The sequence below is a fragment of the Crinia signifera genome, chromosome 11 (assembly GCF_055691185.1).
Source record: "Crinia signifera chromosome 11, ASM5569118v1, whole genome shotgun sequence".
Classification (NCBI taxonomy): domain Eukaryota; kingdom Metazoa; phylum Chordata; class Amphibia; order Anura; family Myobatrachidae; genus Crinia; species Crinia signifera.
In genome coordinates this window covers 115,649,902-115,676,838 of record NC_139227.1, presented here as the reverse complement: position 1 = coordinate 115,676,838, position 26,937 = coordinate 115,649,902, and the positions used below count along the sequence as shown (strand labels likewise).

At 46.2% G+C, this 26,937-nt stretch overlaps 2 protein-coding genes across 11 annotated transcripts in view; one reads left to right on the top strand and one right to left on the bottom strand.

The window, feature by feature from the left end:
- The first annotated feature begins 1,669 nt into the window (after positions 1-1,669).
- Positions 1,670-20,137, top strand: LOC146045490 (NADH-cytochrome b5 reductase 2). Of its 2 annotated transcripts, XM_083164337.1 has the most exons (10): positions 1,670-1,808; positions 2,884-3,030; positions 4,166-4,238; positions 7,951-8,057; positions 8,942-9,071; positions 10,216-10,299; positions 14,913-14,998; positions 15,426-15,525; positions 19,394-19,595; positions 19,916-20,137. In XM_083164337.1, exons 1-9 carry the CDS (start codon positions 1,806-1,808, stop codon positions 19,564-19,566), a joined length of 903 nt encoding a protein of 300 aa, XP_083020463.1. In that variant the 5' UTR covers positions 1,670-1,805; the 3' UTR covers positions 19,567-19,595; positions 19,916-20,137. The 2 variants fall into 2 exon arrangements, with proteins under 2 accessions (XP_083020463.1, XP_083020462.1); XM_083164336.1 differs by having other exon boundaries at positions 19,394-20,137.
- A 2,671-nt stretch (positions 20,138-22,808) lies between these two features.
- The window catches only part of PPFIBP2 (PPFIB scaffold protein 2), a 172,549-nt gene continuing 168,420 nt past the window's right edge, over positions 22,809-26,937 (bottom strand). For 6 of the 9 annotated variants that reach the window (XM_083164327.1, XM_083164329.1, XM_083164328.1 and 3 more), the window contains one exon: positions 23,702-26,350. In XM_083164327.1, coding sequence (XP_083020453.1) covers positions 26,156-26,350 — 195 coding nt within the window. In that variant the 3' untranslated portion in view covers positions 23,702-26,155. Of the gene's footprint in view, positions 23,316-23,701; positions 26,405-26,937 lie in introns of those variants that run through there. The other 3 variants (XM_083164330.1, XM_083164335.1, XM_083164331.1) reach the window with 2 other exon arrangements.

The window sequence follows — 26,937 nt, the reverse complement described above, 5'->3', positions numbered from 1 at the left end:
GGAATTTTTCCCACCCTCCCTCCCCAAGTCACCTTTTTGTCCCCACCCGTTTTTTCTTTTTCTTTGCCGGTTGGGGTTTGTCAACCTATATTTGTGGCGGGAAAGAACGGCAGTAACAGTGGCTATTGCGCTGCTGTTTTTAGGGTGCGCTCTTTGCCCAATACATTGTATAAAGTGGCTTTCCTACTGGGGGCCATTGGGGTTTGGCTGTCTGGCTGGCTCTATTATGGTGTATTGGGGAGAGAGTTGGAGACCCGACATTTGTTGGCGTTGCCAATAAATTAAAGAATATCATGTCGTTTGACATGAGTGTCGGCGTTAAGTCGTAAAGTCACTGGGGTCTGGCCGTTCTTTCTTATTGCCACCATATTTAGTTTAAAGATTTAAATAAATTCTGGTTGACCAATTTTAAAAGGCATTTCAGTTGTCCGTGTGGTTATTTCTAGTTATGATAGTTAATTAGTGTTAAGATTATTATGCAATGATGTCACACAACACACATCTACCAATAGAAAGTTTATTGTATCTGTCAGGCATGACCACCATACTGCCTACTGCACCGAGCGCTGGTGTAAACCACAAGTTGTCTGTTGCTGTGTGTGTCCTGTAAACACGGAGCACTCCAACTGCCAGGATACACAGTCTGTGAGACAAACAGCAATACACGATCAGAAGCGCAGCAGCTGGCCCAGGGCCTGATTCAGAGGTGGGCTCTATTGTCCCTACATTGTCACAAATAAAACTGCCTAACTTATTCCTTTACAGATGTATTCCCTTGTTACATACGGCATAGAGGGCAAAGTCCCGCTGGCGACAGGGAATGCAATATTGTGTTTCCTAGGAAAGTGCAATTACTGAGCGTTTTAAAGCACATATATGCTAAGTAGGTGTAACCGTAATGTGAATAGGGAATGGCCTGCAATCACGGGACCAGACCCTATCCGCCAAGCCTCTGCACTTATTAACCCTAAGACTAAGCTACAGGGGTTAATGACCCCGGGGAAGGCCATGGATACACGTTCGCAGTCTGTGTAGTGTTGGGGACGGCGGTTCAGCCGGCTGCAGGGACTGATTGCACAGAAATCCCTCTGTCCCTGCAGTTTTCAGCAGAAATCAGAATGTTCCCCATATAATGCCGGTCTCAGGTGGTGGGGTATGTGAGCCTTTATTGGGGTTTTAACATTTTCCTGCTACCCGAATAGCAGACCACTTTTTCTGATCAGCCGCCATCGATGACTAGCAATCCTAACCGGGGAAATTCCTCATTGTGAATATCCCAAATTTGCCATTTTTGACTTGGGCTCCGGGGGATCGGAAAATTGCGTCTTCCGGACACGAATGTGCGAGAGCTGTTATAATAATGTAATGAGGCTACAGAGCATTATACAATACATACTGTCCTACATAATGTGTTTATGTAGATATCACTCACATTACCTCAAAATAAGAACACGTCCAACTGGTGATGCAGCTGCTGGTGAACTACAAGTCCCAGCAGCCAATTCTCTGCTATAATGCAATAGCTAGTAATACAGGGTTAATCGGGATCCTTTCTGATATAGAGCGTTATGTCTGTGAGCCTGCCTAGTCCCAGGTATTGCAGCACCTGCACCATGCCTAGCCCCACCCCCCTGTCACCAGCAGGTACTGTAGCCCCAGGAAGGGAGGAGGTGCTGCTGGTACTATAGGGGCGGTGGGCTGGCTTAGGGGTAGTATCAGAAGTCTCAGTCTCTTGCGGAATGTGCCTGATGCCTTGATACAAGAAGCAGCAGTAGCAGCAGCAAGTGGTACTGCAGGGAGACGTCATGGTGAGTGCTGTGCTTGGTGTATCAGTGAATTACTACATAGACTTCTCACTAATAAATCTGCATTATTAGCTGTACATAGTCTGCCTCCCTCTTATGGCATAGCACAGCTGGGGATGTGATCACAGATGCTGCAAATGGGCATAATACAGCTGGCAGCAGAATGTAGCAAGTAACACAGATGTATATAAGTAAGGCTGTCATACAGTGCACACATGTTCTGCATGTTAGCAGTATCTCTGCGTGTAGTGTTATTGTACATACGTGCTTAGTGCACGTCACAGAGCCATGCACACATACCATAGTAGCCTTCTGTATGTGGAGGGAGGGTTAATATCCCAATGGCCCTATCAAGGTTGTGAGGTGGTGTCAGACCATGGGAGGGGTCTGCGTGGTGACTGTGGGGGGAGAGCCTCCTGGGAAATTTGAATGAAGCGATTGCACAATGCCACCAGTAGTATTGATTTCACTCCTGGCATTTGTGGGCATTACCCTACAGGATTCTTCCCTTGTGCACCCAAAGGTGTCTCGCTGCTCAGCTGGCTTTTGTTTAAACTTTATGTAACTGGTCCCAGTTCATTCAGAGTTCATTGCTGATAGGTTGCTGTTAATGATTCATTTGCACTAGTAATATAATAGTAATATTCATAGTACAATATACCACATTATATGCGCAGATATTTTATATTCCCCGTTGAGCACAATTCAGACCTGGGCAAATGGACAAAACCATGCTGCACTGCAGGCGGGGCAGATGTGACATGTGCAGAGAGAGTTAGATTTAGGTGAGGTGTGTTCAAATGAAATGGTAAATTGCAGTGTAAAAATAGTGGGGCTAGCCAGTATTTACTCTGCGCCCGAACAAATCGCTCGCCAAATTCTAACTCTCTCTGCACTTGTCACATCTACCCCACCTGCATTGCAGCATGGTTTTGTCCATTTGCTAACACAATGTGCCCAGCGGTCAGGTCTGAATTAGGCCCAATGTCCTAGCAAGCCAATTCTGTGCAGGAACAGACACCTGTCTATCATTCACTACATAGAGTTCCTGCAGTACTGACTCTCGTGTCCTCTGCAGGAGACCAACGTAATCATCGCGCTGGCTGTGGCGGGAGCCACCATTTTATTCTTCCTGATTAGATCTTTGGGCTCTCAGCCGAAGAAAGCTCCAGTCACCCTCCTGGATCCGAACACAAAATACCCCCTACCTCTAATTGAGAAACAGGTATCTTGTCTCTGTTCTTTCTGGGGGGGGGGGATGAGTACATGGTAAATGATGCCGGGTCATACAGCCGATGTGGAGTTAGATGTAGAAGCCGTTTTCCCTGCAGATTGCGGGTATGGATCATTATGTCGACATTCATTGTGTCGACATGTCAATAGGTCAACGTGGGCAAGGTTGACAGTCAAAAGGTCGACATGGGGTTTTTCGTTGTTTCGTGCTTCAGGCACGGCGCCTCGCTGTGCTCGACACACTATTTTATTCTCCCACCACACCCTAGTGCAGGGCTGGGCAACACCGGCCCTCCAGATGTAGATGAACTACACATCCCAGCATGCCTTGCATCAGTTTCAGCATGGCCACATAGCAAAACTAATGCAAAGCATCCTGGGATGTGTAGTTCACTAACATCTGGAGGGCTGGTGTTGCCCAGCCCTGCCCTAGTGGATGGTATGCCAAGAAATACCGCCTGTCGGCTCGAAAAACAGTGAAATGTCGACCTAGACCAGGCATGTCCAAACTATGGCCCTCCAGCTGTTGTGAAACTACAAGTCCCATCATGCCTTGCCACAGTGTTGCTATTAGGGAATGCTAAAATTATGGCAAGGCATGCTGGGATGTGTAGTTTCACAACAGCTGGAGGGTCACAGTTTGGACATGCCTGCTCTAGACGCTTGTCTACAAGAAAATACAATCTAATACAATGCCTTGTAATGGGTGTCTTGCCAAATTCGCAGATACTGTATTTATGCCACCCATGAGTCCCATATACTGTAGTAAGGGCTCTCATACAGCTGAGGTCAGCACAGAGTCTATATAATACAAAGCAAGATAATATTAAATATAGTGATAGGCAACTAGAGACCTATGAGGACTTGTATCGTTGTATGAATGGAAACTCTGCATACTGTAGAATGTCATCTCTGCAGGTGATTGGACGAGCTGTGACAGCTGTCCAATCAGCTGCAGCCTTCCACTGCACTCAGGTCTCATTCAGTGTTGTTCCAAGATCTGTCATCTGAAGGGACAACTACAGTATCTCCTATGTGGGATTTACTTGCATTCTACAGTCTGCCCTCATCAGACCAATCTCTGTTTATGGCTTTTAACATAAACCATATTTATTCCATGTTTCTAGGAAATCAGTCATGACACCAAAAAGTTCAGATTTGGCCTCCCGACATCAGAAACAATTCTGGGACTTCCTGTAGGTAAAGTCTATTTAAAAATGTTGCTCTACTCATTGTTACTATCGGTGGTATTACATGAGAAGAGCATATAAGGATTTGTGAGTCTACTGGAGCTTAGGGTACAAGTATTAATGGTCAAATATAACCCATTTTGTAAACTGTGCTTCCAGCGTTTCCCACTATATATCTTCCTCTTATTAGGGCTAGGGTTATGCAGGAGGAGGGGAGGTTAGGGTTAGGCAGTAGGGGAGGTTAAGGTTAGGCAGTGGGGGGGGGGGTGGCAGTAGGAGGGGAGGTTAGGGCTAGCCAGTAAGTGGAGAGATTAGTGTTAGGCTGTGGGAAGTAAGGTTAGGCAGTAGGGAGTGTAGGATTAGGCTGTGAGAGGGAGGTTAGGCAGTAGGGGTGTAGGGTTAGGCAGTGTGTGTGTGGGGGGGGGGGGGTAGGCAGTAGGAGGGGAGGTTAGGGCTGGCTAGTAAGTGGAGAGATTGGTGTTAGGCTGTGGGAGGGAAGGTTAGGCAGTAGGGGGTGTAGGGTTAGGCTGTGAGAGGGAGGTTAGGGTTGGGCTGTGAGTAGGCAGTAGGGGGTGTAGGGTTAGGCTGTGAGAAGGTTAGGCAGTAGGGGTGTAGGGTTAGGCTGTGAGAAGGTTAGGCAGTAGGAGGAGAGGTTATGGTTAGGCTGTGAGAAGGTTAGGCAGTAGGGGGTGTAGGGTTAGGCTGTGAGGAGTTTAGGCAGTAGGGGTGTAGGGTTAGGCTGTGAGAAGGTTAGGCAGCAGGGGTGTAGGGTTAGGCAGTAGGAGGCGAGGATAGGGTTAGGCAGTAGGAGGAGAGGTTAGGGTTAGGCTGTGAGAAGGTTAGGCAGTAGGGGGTGTAGGGTTAGGCAGTAGGAGGAGAGGATAGGGTTAGGCTGTGAGAAGGTTAGGCAGTAGGGGGTGTAGGGTTAGGCTGTGAGAAGGTTAGGCAGTAGGAGGAGAGGTTAGGCTGTGAGAAGGTTAGGCAGTAGGGGGTGTAGGGTTAGGCTGTGAGAAGGTTAGGCAGTAGGAGGAGAGGTTAGGCTGTGAGAAGGTTAGGCAGTAGGGGGTGTAGGGTTAGGCTGTGAGAAGGTTAGGCAGTAGGAGGAGAGGTTAGGCTGTGAGAAGGTTAGGCAGTAGGGGGTGTAGGGTTAGGCTGTGAGTAGGTTAGGCAGTAGGAGGAGAGGTTAGGCTGTGAGAAGTTTAGGCAGTAGGGGGTGTAGGGTTAGGCTGTGAGAAGGTTAGGCAGTAGGGGTGTAGGGTTAGGCTGTGAGAAGGTTAGGCAGTAGGGGGTGTAGGGTTAGGCTGTGAGGAGTTTAGGCAGTAGGGGTGTAGGGTTAGGCAGTAGGAGGCGAGGATAGGGTTAGGCAGTGAGAAGGCAGTAGGGGGTGTAGGGTTAGGCAGTAGGAGGCGAGGATAGGGTTAGGCAGTAGGGGGTGTAGGGTTAGGCTGTGAGGAGTTTAGGCAGTAGGGGTGTAGGGTTAGGCTGTGAGAAGGTTAGTCAGTAGGGGGTGTAGGGTTAGGCTGTGAGGAGTTTAGGCAGTAGGGGTGTAGGGTTAGGCAGTAGGAGGCGAGGATAGGGTTAGGCAGTGAGAAGGCAGTAGGGGGTGTAGGGTTAGGCAGTAGGAGGCGAGGATAGGGTTAGGCAGTAGGGGGTGTAGGGTTAGGCAGTAGGAGGAGAGGATAGGGTTAGGCTATGAGAAGGTTAGGCAGTAGGGGGTGTAGGGTTAGGCTGTGAGGAGTTTAGGCAGTAGGGGTGTAGGGTTAGGCAGTAGGAGGCAAGGATAGGGTTAGGCAGTGAGAAGGCAGTAGGGGGTGTAGGGTTAGGCAGTAGGAGGCGAGGATAGGGTTAGGCAGTAGGGGGTGTAGGGTTAGGCAGTAGGAGGAGAGGATAGGGTTAGGCTGTGAGAAGGTTAGGCAGTAGGGGGTGTAGGGTTAGGCTGTGAGAAGGTTAGGCAGTAGGGGGTGTAGGGTTAGGCTGTGAGAAGGTTAGGCAGTAGGGGTGTACGGTTAGGCTGTGAGAAGGTTAGGCAGTAGGAGGAGAGGTTAGGCTGTGAGAAGGTTAGGCAGTAGGGGTGTGGGGTTAGGCTGTGAGAAGGTTAGGCAGTAGGGGGTGTAGGGTTAGGCTGTGAGAAGGTTAGGCAGTAGGGGTGTACGGTTAGGCTGTGAGAAGGTTAGGCAGTAGGAGGAGAGGTTAGGCTGTGAGAAGGTTAGGCAGTAGGGGTGTGGGGTTAGGCAGTAGGAGGCGAGGATAGGGTTAGGCTGTGAGAAGGAGGTTAGATAGTAGGAGGGGAGGTTAGGGTTAGGCTGTGAGAAGGTGGTTAGATAGTAGGAGGGGAGGTTAGGGTTAGGCTGTGAGAAGGAGGTTAGATAGTAGGAGGGGAGGTTAGGGTTAAGCCCTGTACACACACATTGATTTGCTTTTGATTCCATGTTAGATTTGATTTTCTATTAGTTCTGGCATTAGATATTTCCATTCGATTTGGCATTAGATCTGTACTTTTGCATTAGATATCGAATTTGATATACATTCATGGTACATTGCACACATTCGATTTACTGGATCGAATTCGATATTTCTTTGGCCGCACAGTAGATTTTTCGGTACTTGTTTCCTAGCACGGCGCCCATCACATATCATAAGGCATACGATGGTATGCGATGCGATGTTACGCGATGGCAGCCGATGTTATACAATTTTAAATTGTATGACATATATATAAGCACCTTAATGGTTGTTTTCAATGTTAAATGTGCCCCCTATAAGATAATTAATTGTATAAGCACCGTAATGGGTGCTTACAATGTTAAAAGCACCCCCACTATCCACGCAAACCCGAAGGGTGGCGAGCCCGCGAGGGGCGGCGGTACGCGTCCTCCAATCCTTTTCATACCCCCACTATCCACGTTGGCGTGAAGTTAATTACATATAGTGTGGCGAGCCACCGAGCCCGAAGCGTGGCAAACGGACGCGGAATACATGTAAAGTAATACGCGTCCCCTCGTGGGGCGCGCTGCGCTCGCCACGCTTCAGGCTCGGTGGCTCGCTGCGCTCACCACACTATATAAAATCAACTCCACGCCGACGTGGATAGTGAGGGTATGAAAAGGACGGAGGACGCGTACCGCCGCCCCTCGCGGACTTGCTGCACTCGCCACGGTTTGGTGTTGATAGTGGGGGTGGCGTGGGGGTGCATTTAACATTGTAAGCACCCATTAGGGTGCTTATACAATTAAAAATCGTATTGGGGCTTATACAATTTAACATCGCATCGCATGCGGGCATATGGCATGCGATGCGATGTCATACAACTTAATCTCGTGGGCGCCGTGCTAGGAAACAAGTTCTATTTTGTGAAAACGGGAGTGCGCATCAAATCGATTGTAAATCGAAAGTGACACAAAAAACATTCAATTTAGTTCAGGATTCGATTTTGCTTCTATCGGGAAAATCAGGAAAAATCGATGCATGTCTACAGGGCTTTAGGCTGTGAGAAGGAGGTTAGGCAGTAAGTGGGGAGCATTCAACTGATCGCCTGCACGAAGAACTTCAACAACGTCCTCTTGGACTTTCTGCCAGAATCATAGAAAATCCTTTGTTGTTGGCTTCTGATATTCTTCTAACCTACAGGACATTGCAGAAGCATTTCCCCTGCAGAATGTCCTGCAGGTACTAAATGGACACCTGGCCTTCACCAGTTATAAATCCCTATTTTTCTTCTATAGGACAACATGTCTACCTCTCTGCGAAGGTAAATGGCAGTCTGGTGGTCCGGGCCTACACTCCGGTGTCTAGCGATGAAGTTAAAGGATATGTTGACCTGGTGGTGAAGGTAAAATACCGTTTGTGTAGTTCAAAGCTCCTAACAAACTCCTGGCATGACTGATGGAATAGGGAACCTAAATAAGCTACACACCTGGCATAAAACTCTCGCCAAACCCTCAAAGGTCACTTTATTATATAATTACATTTTCTTTCTTTGTACTCCTAGTAATAAATTTGTTTTTTTTTTCAATCCAAATGAATACAGCCCCCCCCCCCCAGTGTGGTTATGAAGTTCCACAATAGGTTGGGTTAAACAGCGGAGTATTCAGGGCTGATTCAGAGGTGTGTGCAAATGCTGCCACCACCGCGCCTGTGTCAAAATATAGAAAAAGCTGCAGGAGGCCTCTTGTGTGAAAATAATATATAGGTGTAACAATCGAATAGCTCTTTTCATACAGTAACATGGAAAGGTAGCCACCGTCTCACATACGTCTCATCAGTTTTAGGCAATGGATAATGGCGAGTGCAATGTGTTTCACGGGCAGACAGACTGCCTACTTCCTCATACACAGGTCGGGTTCTGTCTGCGGAACATCACATCACAAGAGAGAAGATAATGAAACAAATTATAAAGGGTTTCTAGCCACAAATTGGCATAAACAGTCTGCCGAAGGGGGCCGTTTGCTTGTAATACGTGTCCCACTAAAGTTTTTATACGTGGCCTGCACCAAAGAGCGGGATGTGACGTGATCACCTCTTTTCCGTGTCATCTGCGACACAGAAGCACAACAAAGAAGCACAATCTGATATCTTATGCCACCAGTTCTTGAAGATTAGAAATTAAATTACTTATCCTAAAAAGGGTACTTTGCCCCTGATCCCGTGTTCATTTGGTATCAGAGCTGTGACCTCATTTTGGTGGCTCTAATAATAGTCTACCTTACCATACAGGTGTACTACAAAAAGGTCCACCCTAAATTCCCTGATGGAGGAAAAATGTCCCAGTATCTGGACACCTTGAAAATAGGGGATACGGTTGACTTCCGGGGTCCGAATGGTCTTCTGGTCTACAAAGGAAAGGGTAGGTCACCTATGTCCCGGTTACATTATTATGTAGCGGGAGACCCCATGAGGCTCCCATAGGTTGCGCTGCTGACCTATGACTATACATTCCTGCTGGGACTTGTAGTATATTGGTTCTGTAACTCTCTTATCCTGAAGCGCTACAGGACCAATTTATTTGTCCAGAGAAGGCGTCCGCACCAAGTACCTCTATAGTGTGGAACTGGTCCCCTCCTCATGATAGGTGCATGGAAACAACCATATAATTCATTGTTGGTACATAACTGTCCTATTCGCTCCATAAGACTAAATAATCCTTAAGGTGGACATACATCTACAGATCGATTGTCAAATTGGGCTGGTTGGAACAAAATCCTGGCAATGGATGAGAGCAAATGACAGTTGACCATTTGCTTTGAATTGCTGCAAAACTGCCAAAAACTGTCATTACCAGGTGTTTGTTCCAACCAGCCCAATCTGACAATCGATCTGTAGATGTATGGCCACCTTTACAGTGTGTTACTTAAGTAACTCTGTATGTGGCCTCCTCCTGTGTGGGAAGTACTGGAGGTAGAGTTTCCATGAATACTTTAATGGTGATCTGTTGCCTCCAAGTAATATTCATCATTACCAGCGTTCTCTTCCGGGTGCTAAATGGTTCCTTAGTAAATAGCACTCATAGAAGGCCCAGGAATAATATAGGTACATATCCAGGCCCCAGTCTGGGAAATTTGGGACTTTCCCCATACAATTAGGATTGGGACTACTATGTACTCACAGATACAGTAACTACTGGCTGAATGCAATCACATACGGTTATTTACCATGGTAGCTATTGAATTCCAGGTCCTTTTCCCCACATTGTCATTTACCCGCTTCTGCACATTAACCCATAGAATCTTGGATAACTTCCCAGAGCTATGGGCTTACAGATCTGTATCACCTGCTATCAGTATACGGAGGGCAGATTTTTGTTGGCGCCTCCTCGGGTTCGAGCAGCGATCCTCATTAACTACAGCCTGCGAGACGACGCAGAGCTCCCACAGGCTCTAATTACACAGCCCCTGGCAGATTAATTAGCCCGCAGTAATTAAGCACTGCTAATTTAGTTCACCTCATGTTTGTTTTATTAATTACTGCTTTTTATGTTTTTTTTTTTAAAGGTAAATTTGCAATCAGGCCAGATAAAAAGTCCGAGCCTCAGATTAAGTCCACAAAACACATTGGGATGATTGCTGGTGGAACCGGTGAGCACCAAGAACACAGTTGCTTTGTTAATAAATGATAAAAGTATAATTTGCACATCAAGCTGCGATGCCATGATTATATGTATAACGTTCTGCTTCTGGCAGTGATCTAAGTTAAGAAGCATTGTATGATGGTAGATCAGTCAGATTCTTATTAGTTACAGACCTTTATTACTCCTTAATGTCCTGATTCCACCTCTCGTACACAGTATATGTACGGCAGCCACTGTCTACAGCGGTGTTGGCTAACCTTGAAACTCCGGCTGTTGTTGTACTACACATCCCAGCATGCCCTGCATTAGTTATAGCATGGCCAAATAGTAAAACTGTAGCAGGGCATGCTGGGATGTTTAGTTCAACAACAGATGGAGTGTCAAAGTTAGCCATCGCTGGTCTACAGTATAACCCAATTATTAACCAGTACTTCTAGCTGTCTGCAATGTATAAGAGGTCCGTGCCAGGTCAGGAGAAAGGTGACCCTCATCCAGCTTTTTGTGCAACAGGAGATAAGTTGTATAATGTTCAAATGCTAGCTGGCACGTCATTGGCCAGATCTCTGCCCATGTGACACAAATCTCAGCAACCAGGCCAACTAGTTCCAGCCGCCAAGTTTTGTTTTACACGCCTGACACAAATGTGGCCGATACTAAACCAGTAACGTCATAGCATTGAATGGAGTCAGATCTGGTGTACAGTGCTCTTTGGTAAAACCCTAAAATAAGGCTCCAGTATATCCCTGGCTTGAACCTTTTTATTTAATGACTTAATTACCCAGAATGCAGTGTTGGTTTTGCACTTTCATCTGAAAAACCTGATTATACAAATTGATATATAAGAGGTTGGTGTCTGGGTGGTGGCCGCCTGTCTGGGTATTCCGGTGCTAACAGGCACATCTTATCCGGTACCAGTGAGCTGTAGTGACGAGTCCAGCATTGGATGTTTAGTTAGGTGACTGTAGGTAATAGTCTGTTATACAGCATTCATATACTGGGATAGTCTAGCTTCGCTTTTGCCCCTCTGTTCCATGTTACCTTCTCTGCAGGGACTAGGGGCCTGATTCTGGTTCACTTGCAAAAAAGCAAATTCTCTCTCTAATGGACAAAACCATGCTGCTCTGCAGGTGGGGCAGATGTAACATGTGCAGAGGGAGTTAGGTTTGTGGGTGTTGTTTTGTTTCTGTGCAGGGAAAATCTGTCTGCTTTATTCTTACACTGAAGTAAAAACCCCACCCAAATCTAACTCTCTGCTCATTTTACATCTGCCCCCTGCAGTGCAGCATGGTTTTGTCCATTAGAGAGAGTATTTGATTCTGCAAATGAACCAGGATCGCTATTTGCTATCACTCTCTATGGAGCGGTTTGGACAGTAAAACGACACTGTCTCTGGAGTATTGCAGCCAAGTGATTACTGGCATATAGCAGTAGAAGCTTTTCACAAGGTGAAGCGGCCTAGTACACAGCGCGTCATGTGTATATAAGGCCAAAGGTCCCGTGCAGCACGTTCCAGCTCTATGTTATATTGCACGTAAGCCTGTGCGACTGTCCTTGTCCTGATCCTATCACTAGATAAACCATGTCTGTAATAACCATATAGACAATGTTTGAGTATTCCGCATGCAACAGCACGGTCTAGCCCCAGCAGCCATGGTTTCACATGCAGCAGCACGGCCTAGCTCCAGCAGCCATGGTTCCGCATGCAGCAGCACGGCCTACCTCCAGCAGCAACGGTTCTGTGTGCAACACTAGCCGCGGTTCCGCGTGCAACAGCATGGCCTAGCCCCAGCAGCCGCGGTTCCGCATGCAGCAGCACAGCCTAGCCCCAGCAGCAACGGTTCTGTGTGCAACACTAGCCGCGGTTCCGCGTGCAACAGCATGGCCTAGCCCCAGCAGCCGCGGTTCTGTGTGCAACACTAGCCACGGTTCTGCAACAGCACGGCCTAGCCCCAGCAGCCGTGGTTCTGTGTGCAACACCACGGCCTAGCCCCAGCAGCCGCGGTTCCACGTGCAACAGCACAGCCTAGCCACAGCAGCCGCGGTTCCACGTGCAACAGCACAGCCTAGCCCCAGCAGCCGTGGTACTGTGTGCAACACCACGGCCTAGCCCCAGCAGCCACGGTTCTGTGTGCAACACCACAGCCTAGCCCCAGCAGCCTTGGTTCCACGTGCAACAGCACAGCCTAGCCTCAGCAGCCGCGGTTCCATGTGCAACAGCACAGCCTAGCCCCAGCAGCCGCGGTTCCACGTGCAACAGCACAGCCTAGCCCCAGCAGCCGCGGTTCCACGTGCAACAGCACAGCCTAGCCCCAGCAGCCGCAGTTCCACGTGCAACAGCACAGTCTAGCACCAGTAGCCGCGGTTCCGCTTACAACAGCACGGCCTAGCCCCAGCAGCCACGGTTCCGTGTGGAACAACACAGCCTAGCCCCAGCAGCCGCAGTTCCACTTGCAACAGCACGGCCTAGCCCCAGCATCTGCAATTCTGCATGCAACAGCACGGCCTAGCAGCCACGGTTTTGTGTGTAACAGCACAGTCTAGCCCCAGGAGCTGCGATTCCGCGTGCAACAGCACGGCCTAGCCCCAGCAGCCGCGGTTTCATGTGAAACAGCATGGCTTAGCCCCAGCAGCTGCGATTCTGCATGCAACAGCACGGCCTAGCCCCAGCAGCCGCGGTTCCGCGTGCAACAGCACAGCCTAGCCCCAGCAGCCGCGGTTCCGTGTGGAACACCACGGCCTAGCCCCAGCAGCCGCGGTTCCGCTTGCAACAGCACGGCCTAGCCCCAGCAGCCACGGTTCCGTGTGGAACAACACAGCCTAGCCCCAGCAGCCGCGGTTCCGCTTGCAACAGCATGGCCTAGCCCCAGAAGCTGCGATTCTGCATGCAACAGCACGGCCTAGCAGCCGCGGTTTTGTGTGTAACAGCACAGTCTAGCCCCAGGAGCTGCGATTCTGCATGCAATAGCCCCAGCAGCAGCGGTTTCATGTGTAACAGCACGGCTTAGCCCCAGCAGCCGCGGTTTCATGTGTAACAGCATGGCTTAGCCCCAGCAGCTGCGGCTGGGTACACACCAGAAACACATGTCAGTGGGCTTGCTATCATGCTGTCAGTGGACATTTCAAATTCGATGTGTTGTTCTCTTACCCAGATGGCAGCAATATGTCTTTAGATATATAGACCGTCGGCTGTGCTGCATGTCTGTGAACTATGTTGTTCAGGCATATTGGGTGTACACTACCACTGATGATATATATTGCCTAGTGTGCAAACCATAATTGTAATTAATTGTAACAGAACAGACCGAGCAGGCCTGGCGACCCCTGGTGGTAGGAAATTAAACTGCAGGGAAACCTGCCAGAACAGTCATGCATGGTTTATGTATTTTCTTTTCCACTAAGCTCTGTATATAGTTTTGGAAAATGAATTGTTTTATGTTAAATTAGTGTCAGTCATGGTTTTTAGTACCGATATGTTATATGTTTCTTACAGAAACTTTCATTGTATTTCCACTATATATATGTATTTGGCATAGTCCGATGAAAGGGCAATGGGAATGTAAGTAATACCCCTTTTACACCGCCGAAAAATCCGGGTCAGTGGCGGGTCAGACCCGGATCTTCGGCGGTGTAAATCCCTAACGCCGTGTCCCTTTACACGGGACTTCTACCCAGGTCCTGACCTGGGTAGAACATGGCTAGGACCTGGGTAGAGGGTGGTGTAAATGGGAACGCCGGGTCGGATGACCCGGCTCCCATTTACATGAATGGGGAACGTCCAACCTGCGGACCGCAGCGTCCGCAGGTTGGACGGATTGTCAGTCTGACACTGACAGCCGGCGCTGCTGTCTGCTATACTCTGCAGACAGCAGCGGCGGCGGGGGAGGGAGGTGAACGGATGCCTGTGTGCGGCATCCATTCACCTCCTGTCCAATGGCGGGGGGGGTGCGCGCGGGGACTGGGGGCAGCCTAGCAGCTTACCTTAGAGCTGGGCTACCCCCAGCAGCGTTCCGGGTACGGCGGCGTCGATCGGCGCTTAAAGATGACATCGCGCTGTCATCTTCAAGTGCCGGGAAGGGGCGGGAGGGGGGTGCGGGCGTTTAAGCCCGTCCGGTGTAAATGCCCCTAAACGCCGGGTCGCACCCGGCTTCAACCAGGGTCCAAAAAGCCGGGTGCGACCCGGCGTTTTGGTCTAAAAGGGGTATTAGTTTAATTTATATAGCGCAGTTTCTCCAACAGGACTCAAGGCGCTTTACAGACAGGTCATCACCTGGACTGAATGGGACTTTGGGGGTTATTCAGACCTGATCACAAAGCACAATTTTATCAAATGGATAAAAACCGTGCTGCACTGCAGGTGGGGCAAATGTAACCGGTGCAGAGAGAGTAAGATTTGGGTGGGGTGTGTTGTAACTGATATCTAAACAGGATTTATCCTGCACTGAAACAAAATAACTCCCCGAATCAAAACACTCTGCACATGTTACATCTGCCCCACCTGCGGTGCAGCATGGTTTGTCCATTTGCTAAACAATATGCTTTGAATTCTGCTCTGAATAACCCGCTTTGTGTTTGGAAATACAATAGACAGAATGACCTCATGATCTTCCTACTCCTCCCCAGGTATTACCCCAATGCTGCAGCTGATCCGTCACATCACAAAGGATCCCAGCGACAACACCAAATGTTACCTCATCTTTGCCAATCAGGTAACATGGAATAACATCTATTTCTCCATAGCGATTAGCCACGCCTCCACTTCTGTGCAGTGATGTCACCAATGCTCTGTTCTATAGGAGAATAATACAGCACAATAATTCCAGTTTATAGATCTACTTCTTTATAGATCTTGCTTTATAGAGATGTGGCTTCTGCTTTATGTAACAGATGTTTCAGGTGACAAATCAGCGGTTCCCAAACGTGGTCCTCAATGCCACCCTACAGTCCAGTCTAAGGATGTCCATGCTGGAAGCACATGGGTTTTAGTTAGTAGCTCAGTCAGATTGATTATACCATCTGTGCACAGGGATATCCCTTATACCTGGAGTGTTGAGGACCGCATTTAGGAACCACTGACCAGAATTGACGTAAGCCCTGATCTATATTTGGAATGAGTGACTGTACTGTTGTATTCAGACTGAAGAGGACATCCTGCTGCGGGCCGAGCTGGACAGTGTAGCCAAGGAGCATCCTGATCAGTTTAAGCTGTGGTACACCCTGGACCGCCCGTCCCCAGGTAATAATGTCCAGTCCTACGTGTTCCTATACAGATCAGTTATTATCTATGGAGATGTCATGTACAGGCTAGACACACCAGATCAGGTGTTTCTGCTTACACCCCAGGAGGGGCGAGAGAAGAAATCCTCTGGTTGGAAATAAGTTTTCTTAATTGACTTGCTCCTGAACCTCCTTTTTGGTGCTATTCTTACATTATCATGCTGAATTTACCCCAATATCTGCTAATAAAAGTTTAACATGATTATATATATATCCCTGTTAGAAGTGGATGAAGGGGGATTACTGTATTTCATTACTAGACAGGTTGGAGCAGTGTTTCCCAAGTGCAGTCCTCAGGTCACACTAACCGTCCACCGTCCCAAGAATCTGGGATATCACTAAAGACTGGACTGTGCCTTGAGGAACGAGGTTGGGAAACACTGGGGGGCAGATTTATTAAGCTCAGTGAATTGATAAAGTGTCTGGTTTTTATCACCAGCCAATCATCTCCTAACTGCGAAGTTACAGGCTTGGTTTGAAAAATGACAGGTAGGAGCTGATTGGCCGGTGATAAAAAAACAGACACTTTATCACTTCACCGAGCTTAATAAATCTGCCATTACAAGCTGCAGCGGTAGCAAACCCAGCACAACATAACCTCTGCGGCTGCACAGTTACCAGCGTGATCATTTCAGCAGTCGTTAGGAGCTACCTAAGCTGGGGACACTGTACTAGGAGATCACTGCTGTGGTTGCTATGGGTAATGTCACCACAAATTTGCCTTTTTAAAAGCTTTGATAATCTACCTCAATTTCCATGCTGATGTCAATGGTCTCTGATGAGCTGAGTCTAGGTAATCACGTTTCGCCCCACGATCTGATCAGTACAGATGTGCCTGTGGCTTCTCTCGTGCCAGTGGCCGTGCGGCTTATTTCATTGTGCGCCATCTGTGACTTTGTATGTGTGAAACTAATTCCTGTGCGGGGACTGTTGCAGGAGGACACATCTGTATTTGACAATATATGTATAAAGGAAGTTGCGCTACACAAAAATTGGCTATATGGCCTAAAAGAAAAAGACATATCAGCTGTGATATCACCATTTCTACATCTGCTAAAACTTTTTGAATATCACTCTTTATGCTTGTACTTGCACTGTCCGTTTTGAAAATGCCCAGCTGTACCTCTAATGACTTTACCTCTCTTGCTGTTCCATTGAGAGTAGGTGTCCCTGATTATTTTATTCTTGGCCCTCTTCTCTATCTCTACATGTCCTCTCTGGGTGAACTGATTTGTTCACTCGACTTCCACTATGCTGATAATACTAAAATCTACCCCTCATTTCCTGATCGCTCTCCTTCCATCCTCACTCATATCTCCAACTGTCTCTCTGCTGTCTACTCTTGGATGACCCAGCACTTTTTTAGACTTAAAATATCAAACACTAAGCTGACCTCTTCCGACCCTCCTGCATAAAACCCGACCATCTCTCATCCTAACCTACTGTTTATGCCCACTTCTCCCCCTTCTGTGTTACCCCTGTCTGTCTAACCCTCCCCTTTAGAATGTAAGCTCTCACGAGCAGGGCCCTCACTCCTTATGTGCCTTTCTTAGAATATATAAACGTCTGCCACCCTGATGCTTGCTTCAGTGTCCTGTCCCCTGGTGCAACTATCCATATTAACCATGTACTTCTCCTAAACTGTCTTGTAATGTAATTTGTTATGTGCGTTTGCTAATAACTATACTCTGTAAAGCGCTGCGGAATTTGTATGCGCTATATAAGAAACTGTTAATAAATAAATACTGTATAATTTACGAGAAATAAGAAGAATAGCTGCAATGAGTTGTGCACATTTACATGGTCACCTCATCTCCTTCCCATTCTTTTTGGGCACAAAAAGGTATAGTTAGTCCTGATGTTGGATATTGGGTATTGACCTTGAAAAAGCTGCAGAAGCAGCGAAACGCGTCGGTCATTGGTACACCAGAATTGCTGCCACAACTTGCATCTCCTTGACTGTGTCTCCAAGTGCCTCTTTAATCTGCAGTTAAACCCATTGGTTTCCTCCCGGATTGTAGAATTTACAGGATCCACATTCAGGCTTCACCATCAACTGTGGAGGTATCGCGCCTCTCTAATTCGCCTGCTCAGGATCAAGTTAACCCCCTACTTCAGATAATCCGTGTTTGTGAGGAACAACTTTTGTGGAGGAATGCCATCCTCCCCCACTCTGATTGGAGGAACAATACACAATATCCAACATCAGGACGAACTATACCTTTTTGGGCCCAAAAAGAATGGGACACATCAGGAGATGAGGTGACCGGGATGCAGTCAAAATCCCTACTGTGAAAATCCCAAATGGGTCAAAATTCCGAATGGGTCATAATACTGACAAGGACAAAATCCAGACAAGGTTAAAATCCCGACATTTACAATCCCGACACGGACAAAATCCCGACATTTAAAATCCCGACAAGGTCAAAATATCGACATATAGAATGTACAGGTGAAACAGCCAACATGACTTTGTGTCGACGGGTCGTGAGGTCGACATGGGTTTTTTCATTGTTTTTGGACCCAACATGTGGCGACAGGCAGTATTTCATGCCCTACCATCCACTAGGGCGAGGTAGGAGAATAAAATAGTGTGCCGAGCAAGGCACCGTGCCCGAAGCATAGCGAGCGATGCGAGGGGCTGCGGTTCACTTCCAACTGTGTCCATGTCGCCCGTGTCGACATTCGGGTAAAAAAAAAACAGTGAAAAAACCCATGACGACCTCGTGACCTGTCGACACATGACTGTTTCACCTGTACTTTCTATATGCCGGGATTTTGTCCGATTGTAAATGTCGGGATTTTAACCTTGTCAGGATTTTGTCCTTGTCGGTATTATGACCCATTCGGGATTTTGACCCTGTCAGGATTTTCACCGTCGGGTTTTCATACCGAATCCGAGATGACCATATAAATGTGCACAACTCATTGCAGCTATTCTTCTTATTTCTCATAAATTATATGTTTTTTTTTTCTTCTTTTAGGCTTTTTAGCCAATTGTTATTAAGTGTTATTAACTAATAAATGTTACATTTCTTAATTATCGCACAACCTGTGCGCAACTACCTTTGTACATATATTGTTTTATTTATACGGGGGTGACACCCCTTTCTTCTGTCACAGCTTGACAAAGCAGTGACAATACAGGCGTCCTAACCCAGATATCTTGGTATCTGTTTTTTCCAATTTCACATCTGTATTTGAGGCAGAGATTGTTGTAATTATACTAGTGATCTCTAGACAGTACAGAGGGCATTCTAGTGATAAGTTTACAATACAGAGTGCATCTACATGTCATTTTTCACTGTTGTCAATTATAATGCAGATTGAAGATATCTAATGGCTATACTCACTATTATACGTCGAGGTTCCGCGCTATTCTTCTGCCAATCCTAACCAGGCAACGTTCACCGTTCTCAGTGTGGGGAAAGTTCTAGCTGGATGCACATCCATTGGGACAGAAACAAAGCACCAGAAATGGCATTCTCCCTGGCTGTGATAGATTGCATAGTCCTCCAATCAGCAGTTCCCTAGGTCTCCCGATGACCATCAATCATCTGTAATGAGCCCCCATTCCGGGCCAATGACTTGTAGAGCCTATATATACGGTGACATGTTCTGTAAAGTCTATGTGGCATACAGAGTGACCGGGAACTATAATAATACCCAGAAATGATGCTTTTCTGTATATCAGTGTGTACCACCACCGCCCTCTGGTAATAGCAGTATAATCCTATATTATTATGATAGTGCTACATGGGACATCTGTGTGTTATCTTGGTAGGATCGGCAGCACATAACATTGTGATGTTACATTTATTGTGCAGGGTGGAAGTACGGATCCGGATTTGTCACCGCAGACATGATTAAGAAGCACTTGCCGCCGCCGTCCGATAGCCCCCTTGTGCTGATGTGTGGACCTCCGCCAATGATCCAGTTTGCATGTCAGGACAACCTGACCAAGCTAAGCTACCCTGAGGACAGGAGGTTTGCCTACTAACTGACCACCACACGTGCCACAGCACCCAGGTGCGTGGGTAATGCAGAAGACGCGTTGGGTCAGTAACCGGTGAATGAATCTGTATGAGCTCTACCTCCTCCCTGACCACCCCCCCCGTGACTTAATAGCAGGGTGTGGCTCAGACTGGACTCCTAATTTCATATCAACTGCACTTGAAGGCCGAGGAACACGATCTCTCGCTGTTCACCCATCGGAGCTAACATATTTTAAAACCATTTACAAACACCCGAAATTTTTTAGAAAACAGCAGCACTTTTTGTAAACTTTTATACATGATAATATAAATCAATGATCATAAAAAAAGTTATTTACTGTACTTACCGCTCAGCTTCTCCCCTGGTGACTGACGGCTGAGTGTTCCTACAATGAAGCTGGGATAGATTGATCCGTGCAGTAGCCGCAGAGTCCGCATCAACTCAGGATTATTCTCCGCACATTTTATTCCTGGAATTTTCTGATACATTTTATAATGAAACATTCCAGAAAACGGTTATTTTTATGGTCTTGTCCTCTGTTGGAATAGATAAATAAATCTGCTTTCCTGTGCCAAGATCGGAGTTGGAGTATATTTTAGCACTAATTACACCCTCTTCTATAGGATCATAGAACGTTTGTTGTGTTGAATGAATAATAACTTTTGCCTGATCCCAGTTTTGTGATCTTTAAGCCCCACACACACGGGGCCACTGCTGCCTCCGTGCTGAGAGACGAGCTTAACCAGGATCGCTCAGCACACATCGCAGTGCACCCTCGATGCGCGCATCTGACTGCGATCCTCTGAGTTCCGGGCAACCGGTCAAAAATCGTCCGATTGGCAAAAAAATCGTTCTAATGTGTCGGCACCTTAAGATTGCTTTCAAAAATAGAGGTGTTATTAGTTTATTTTTGATGTTTTGAAAGGCGAAGGGCAGTCAAACCAAATATTGGGGGTTATTCAGACCTGATCACACGAATGGAAATTTGGAGGCCGGGCAATCAACAACTGCACATGTAGCCTGTTGTACATATGTGCAGGATCATGCTTTTTTTTTTTTTTTTTAAATCGCTCGCTGTACAGAAGTTGATTGACATGAAGCTGGCATTGGTGGGTGTCACCCGGCCGTTTACTGTGAGTTTCAGGGAAAACACCGGCGTGCCCGGCCGGTTTTATCGCACTGACCGAGTAAGTCCCGGGCTACACACATACTGAGCACTGGAAAAATAATATGACGACAAGTGGCTTGCGAATGGAAATGCCGCTAATCGCGACCGGCGTAAAAATTCACAAACCTAGCACAGCACTTCGCAGGCTTGTACAAGGCGGGTTTTCACTCTAGCTAGGTCAGAGATGGGGAACCTTCGGCCCTCCAGCTGTTGTTGAACTACACATCCCAGCATGCTCAACAACAGCTGGAGGGCCGAAGGTTCCCCATCCCTGAGCTAGGTGGCGATTACCTGATCGCAGCGCTCCGCAAGTTAGCATCCCAGCTATCGGATCGGAATAACCTCCCCGGATTGGATTTAGGTTTCTCTTCTGTGCATTCATTTATAAAAAATAAACTATGAAGGAAATACGATCACTAGGTCGACATGGAGTTTTTCACTTTTTTGCCTTCACCGACATGTGCCGACAGGCGGTATTTCATGCCCTACCATCCACTAGGGCGCGGTGGGAGAATAAAATAGTGTGCCGCGCGCAGCGAGGCACGGTGCCTGGAGCATGGCGAGGGAATGCAGTGCACATTTTTAGCGTCAATGTCAACATTTGGGTAAAAAAAAAAAAAAAAATTAAATAAAAACCATTTCAAACTTTTGACTGTTGACCTTCCCCATGTCAACCTAATAGTCATGTCGACCTAATGCTTGTAGACCAAATGTCTGTCTATCCTGTGATCCATACCCCTATGAACACTATTTTGTTAAGCGTTCTTACTTTGCAGCATTTTTTTTTCCACATCTGCCTAAAACTTTTGCATAAAAAATATATAATCATAAATATCTACAAACACATACATAAATATACAAAATAAATCACGACCCGCAAAAGGAGTCTTCTTTGTTTGTTTGTTTTTTTACATACAGAGGTGTCCTCAATATGCCACACATATTGCCGAAAGGAAAGTTCCAAAGTTAAAAACATTGATTAAACATTTATAAATAGTAAATTCAATGGGTATAAAAATTATTTTTATTTGATTGAAAATGAATCAATGTATATACACAATCTTACAGGAAACTACATAAAAATATAAATAAAACTATATAAAAATAGTTACACAACCGTAAAATGGGCCACACGTAAAACGGTGTAAAAAAATAAGACACAGCAAATGGTAGAACGTGGACTATAAAAAAAAACATAAGTACTTTGTAGACGAACCCCAGTAGATGTCCACAGGGTTCCATTATAGAACTTCTGTATGGTATCTATACCCTCTGCAGAGATTTTATAATCCGCCGTATATCCCAATGCACAACACATCCTAAACACTCCAGACAATAAAATACAAATCCATTATTTTAGTTACTACTGGGAGAAAAGTTTATTCAAAATACTGCACCAAGAAATTTAAGGATGAACTCTTCCCCCAATAAGAAGTGGTTGGTGGGGGAGATGGTGCTAGACTTTTGATATCGTAGAAAAATTGAATACTTTTCTATTGGTATTCTTCCTTTCTCAATGTAATTTTCATTTATCCTGATTGTGAATCTCACGTTGTTTATGAGCAAAAGAAAGGAAAGGGGGGGGGGGTTTAGGGAGAGTTTCGGATTGTTCGTAAATTATACAAGCGTCCCAAAGATGTGGACATTCCTGCCTCACTTACAGTACATAGCAATGTAATGAGGGTAAGAGTATCTGGGTATCTTACTTGACGGATGTTTTCCATCGTCCTTTGGCGTACCTTACATGCATCTACGATTTAACTATCACATTAAGGTTTCTTTTAGGTGGCGTACCAGTACGCACGCTTGGGTATGTAGAGTCACTCTTGTAAAGGTTTCTTATAAAACTATTTTATTTTGACTTCATGAATAAAAATAATTTTTTTATTCATGTGAGTGACCGATGTAAGTGGACACTTGTATAATTTACGAACAATCCAAAACCCCCCTTAAAAAACACCCTTTTCCTTTCTTTTTCTCATACCCAACGTGAGATTCACAATCAAGTTAAACAAAAAGTACATCGAGAAAGGAAGAATACCACTAGATAAGTATTCAATTATTCTATGATTTCACCAGTCTAGCACCATCTCCCCCACCAACCACTTCTTTTTGATTCATCGTTTTCTGGACTTAAGGGAATAGTCATTACTCGGTGAGGCTGAGGCAGCATAAGACTAGACGCAGTGCCCGAAACTCTGACCAATTTTTTCTTATATTTATCTTCCCCCAATAAAACGATATACAAATCACTAAAAAAAAAAAAGTTATTTCAGTTATTGATTAAAGAAAAAAGTAAAATAATTAAACAAATGTACAGGACTTATACACAAAACCATTGTTGTTTGTCGTATTTCATCTGTAATGCAATAAATAAAAATATAAATAGTACTGAATTTTAGAGTGGTTTCATTGGTCTTCAAGTCTTTGCTGCTCTTTAGAATGAGTCCCAGGCTGCCTTTGGCTTACTGTAGTTGTTCCTGACACCAGTCGTGGCGATGAGCTGGTGCTGGGGACTATCTCCAAACATCATAGTTGGAGAGGAACCTGTAGTTATTGAGCAAATCATCCTCGCTGAGCATGTTCTAAAATGAAAAATAACAGCAGACACGGTGATACTGTAGATGGTAAACAGGACAAGCTAAATCACAGACTTAAGGCCCCCATACACTGACTTGTCCTAAGGACCAGTTTGCTCTTGAGAGCCCCCCAGCAGCTCGTTTTAATTTGGTACTTGATGTGCCATTTTTACATGCAATAAATCTTATGCGATTTATTGCATGTAATCCCGGGGAGCTGCTGCGGCATCGGGGTCTGGGAGCTTGTAGTGTTATTTGTCGGGTGGCGGGGTGTGAAGCGCTGCTGAATTTAAAAACATTTTGAAAAGATTGGCCAGACGCTGATTGGCTGAGAGATATAGGCCAATCAGCGTCCGGCCAGTCTTTTCAAAATGTTTTCAAATTCAGCAGCGCTTCACACCTCGTCTCCCGGCAAATAGCGCTACAAGCTCCCAGCCCCCGCTGCCCGGATCCCCGCTGCCAGGGTGCTGCTTCCCAGCCGATGCACATAGGTGTGTGCCAGCGGGGCTTCACGGATTGGACCAACACATCCTGGGTGCTAAAAATCACACGCGATGTGCCGCTGAAGGGTCCGATCTGACAGATTGAACCTGCAGAAAATTCAGTCTGTATGGTCTGACCCGATGCGCACGGGACCGTGCATTGGGTCGGATGAGGTGTCAAACACATCCGATTTGTCTGGATCTGGCTAAATTGGCCCAAATCGGGCAAGTGTATGGGCACCCTTAGAAGATTCCATCAGCCATTGGCAACGTTGTGCGTCTCTTCCTCCGCTATTGACCCCGAGGCACTTATTTCTCCTCACACCCACCACTGTCTCGGGGCTGATTGCTGGTCTGTAATTCAAAAATTCAGGGCACCCTACCTGGGAGAGGACATAACTATTTGGGACATTTAGCAAATTCCCTTCTCTCCCCAGACCCTCTCACTTACGATGGATGATTGAAAAGTTTGTGGCCTAACGTACAGTGAAATGTGTTATTATCACAAAAAATATAACTTATTTTAGGAATACAGAGCAAGTGTCACGTTAATAACGGTTTATTTCTTTACAGACATATGAAATGGATAGGATGACACATTGTTCATCGTACGGTCATCTGCTACCTAAAGGGATTAACACCCACAGAGATCCAGGAGCACATGGTTATGGCACTGGTTAGAGATCCAGGAGCACATGGTTATGGCGCTGGTTAGAGATCCAGGAGCACATGGTTATGGCACTGAGGGAAGCTGCTCCTACTTACAGCATGGTTAAGAAATGGGCAGCAGAGTTCAAAGGATGGAGGGAGAGCCTTAAGGATAACCCATTACCTGGATGTGCCAGATGCCAGGAACATTTGGGTACCTGCAAGCAAGAAACCCCAGGCACAAAATCCTGCACAGATGTTGTGGGTATGGATCTTTAGGTCGACATGCAGGAAGGCCGACATGGTTTTTTTTTACATTATTTGTACCGAACGTCGACACAGTGGGCATGGACACTGAACCGTAGCACTGCGTTCACTCGCTATCTTCCACCATGCCCTAGTGGATGGTAGGGCATGAAATGCCGCTTGTCGGCACAAAAAATAAAATGTGAAAAACCCCATGTTGACCTACTTCCTGCATGTCGACCTAATGATTATCGACCCCCCTAAATTGCCTACAAATAAATCCTTTTACCTTAGGTCACATATTTTCAGCCACCCCTTGTACTGTACCTAGCCTGACCCATGTCACTGCAAACACACACAAACACCCCAGTCTTTTTTACTCGCACTAGTTGGAATTTGGGGATCTCGTACACTTGCTACTAAAAGTCCCCTAGAACCCTCACCTGCAAGCACATAAGCTAATTTATTAATTCCATGTTTTACACACTGCGTATTGCCTTTTAAAAAAAGGATTGTCACTATAAATGGCACAGAAATAAACCCTATTAAATAATAAACCTCTTGAGGTGCTGTAAGTACGTTGATGAATATTGGTGAAGCGGTGAGAAAGTTTGAAAAACAGACTAATTTAATCTGTTTCCATAGATAATCAATTAAATCCACTTCATTCTGGAACTATTCCAATTACCATTGTATTTTCTTTTTCAAAAATATCCCAAAATGTAATTTATGGCATCACCATAGTCACATCGTCCATTTTAACTCAAAGCCAGGCGGCAGACTGTTGTTTAATGTCCTTTCGCCAATCAACAACAATGGTTGGGCACAAAATGACTACCCAAAAACAGGGCCCAAACCCATTTGGGGAAACATTCGGGAAAATGGTTACACAGGTAATTGTGTAGAAGAGGGAGCTTCCCGCTGCAGGGTAAAGTGGGTGTGGCTATGCAGAAGGTGGGTGTGGTTAGGTGATTGCCTATTCTCTCCCAACTTTAAAGGCAGCCTGAATGTTTCATATCTATATGATCATTTAGACAGAAAGGCTTCCACTTCATTAGTGATCTATCATGATCTATACATTACATGGGCCAGAAACTGTAGCCCAATTCCACCGCAAGGAAAATACTAACCCTAAGTGCCCAGGGTCAGCGACTTTGGGGGCAACGATGATGCGGAAAAGATGGTAAATTAAGAAAGAGGTAAGATACTTAGAGACTCGTTACCCATGTCGGAGCGCCTACGTCGCCCCATGTATCACACAGGATGAGTGAATGAGGACACATCTGTACATTGAGTAGAAGCGGTGCATTAAATGCCTGTTATTTTGTGGTGAGATAAACCCTGGGTACATCACCGACAGTGCATAGTGTTCATTCTAGAACCCAGCATTGTTCCAAACCCGTGCAGTTCCTCTTTCCTACCAGGGGTGTCACTGTTTGCTGCGGTGTCGATCACATTGTGGCCTTCATGTCAGTACTGACCAGACTGTACCAGAGTCACCAACGCAGACAGCGCCACCCCAGGCAGGAAAGCAGAACTGCGTGACTTGGAATGAACACTAAGTGAACATGGGGGAGGGGGACGGTATTCGGTACTTACTGTGAGATTATTAATGCCTTCGGAGAAAGCCCCTATTTGCTTTACCATGCCATCTGAATGCTCCATCTGTAAAATCAGTCAGTAGCCTCAGAAATCGTAGTAGAAATTCATCAGATTACACTGCAGCAATGACATGCATGACGGAATCATTACAGTGCATGTAAGCAGGACTTCCAATGTGCAGCCTATTAGGATAATTACAACCATATAAGATCTGGATTCCCGCGTTTCGCTGCTCACCACGCACTCAATGATCCCATTCGCTTGTAATGCCACCTTCATGCAGTCTGCAGCACTTACCTATACACAGTGGAGGAACCAACGTTTATGATGTAAATGTAAGTCACTAGCGGCAGTGCCGGGTTTCCAGTAAATGAATTATAAATAGGCTTTAACATGCAGTGGTTTGGACCATAAGGCAGCGGTCTCCACTGCGTGTAGATGGGAGGCGCACTATGACAACAAAAACTGAACAAAGTGTTAGCCCACAGGACACACATGCCTGGATTGTATTAGCAAACATACAAACTGACAGAATGAATGAGAGCACAAAATGCAACGATGTCGGTCACAGCTACATAATATTGGACAGTCGGTGCACAATGCAAATAGCACAACCTAGAACAATTCAAGTGTTATTCAACTATTACTGT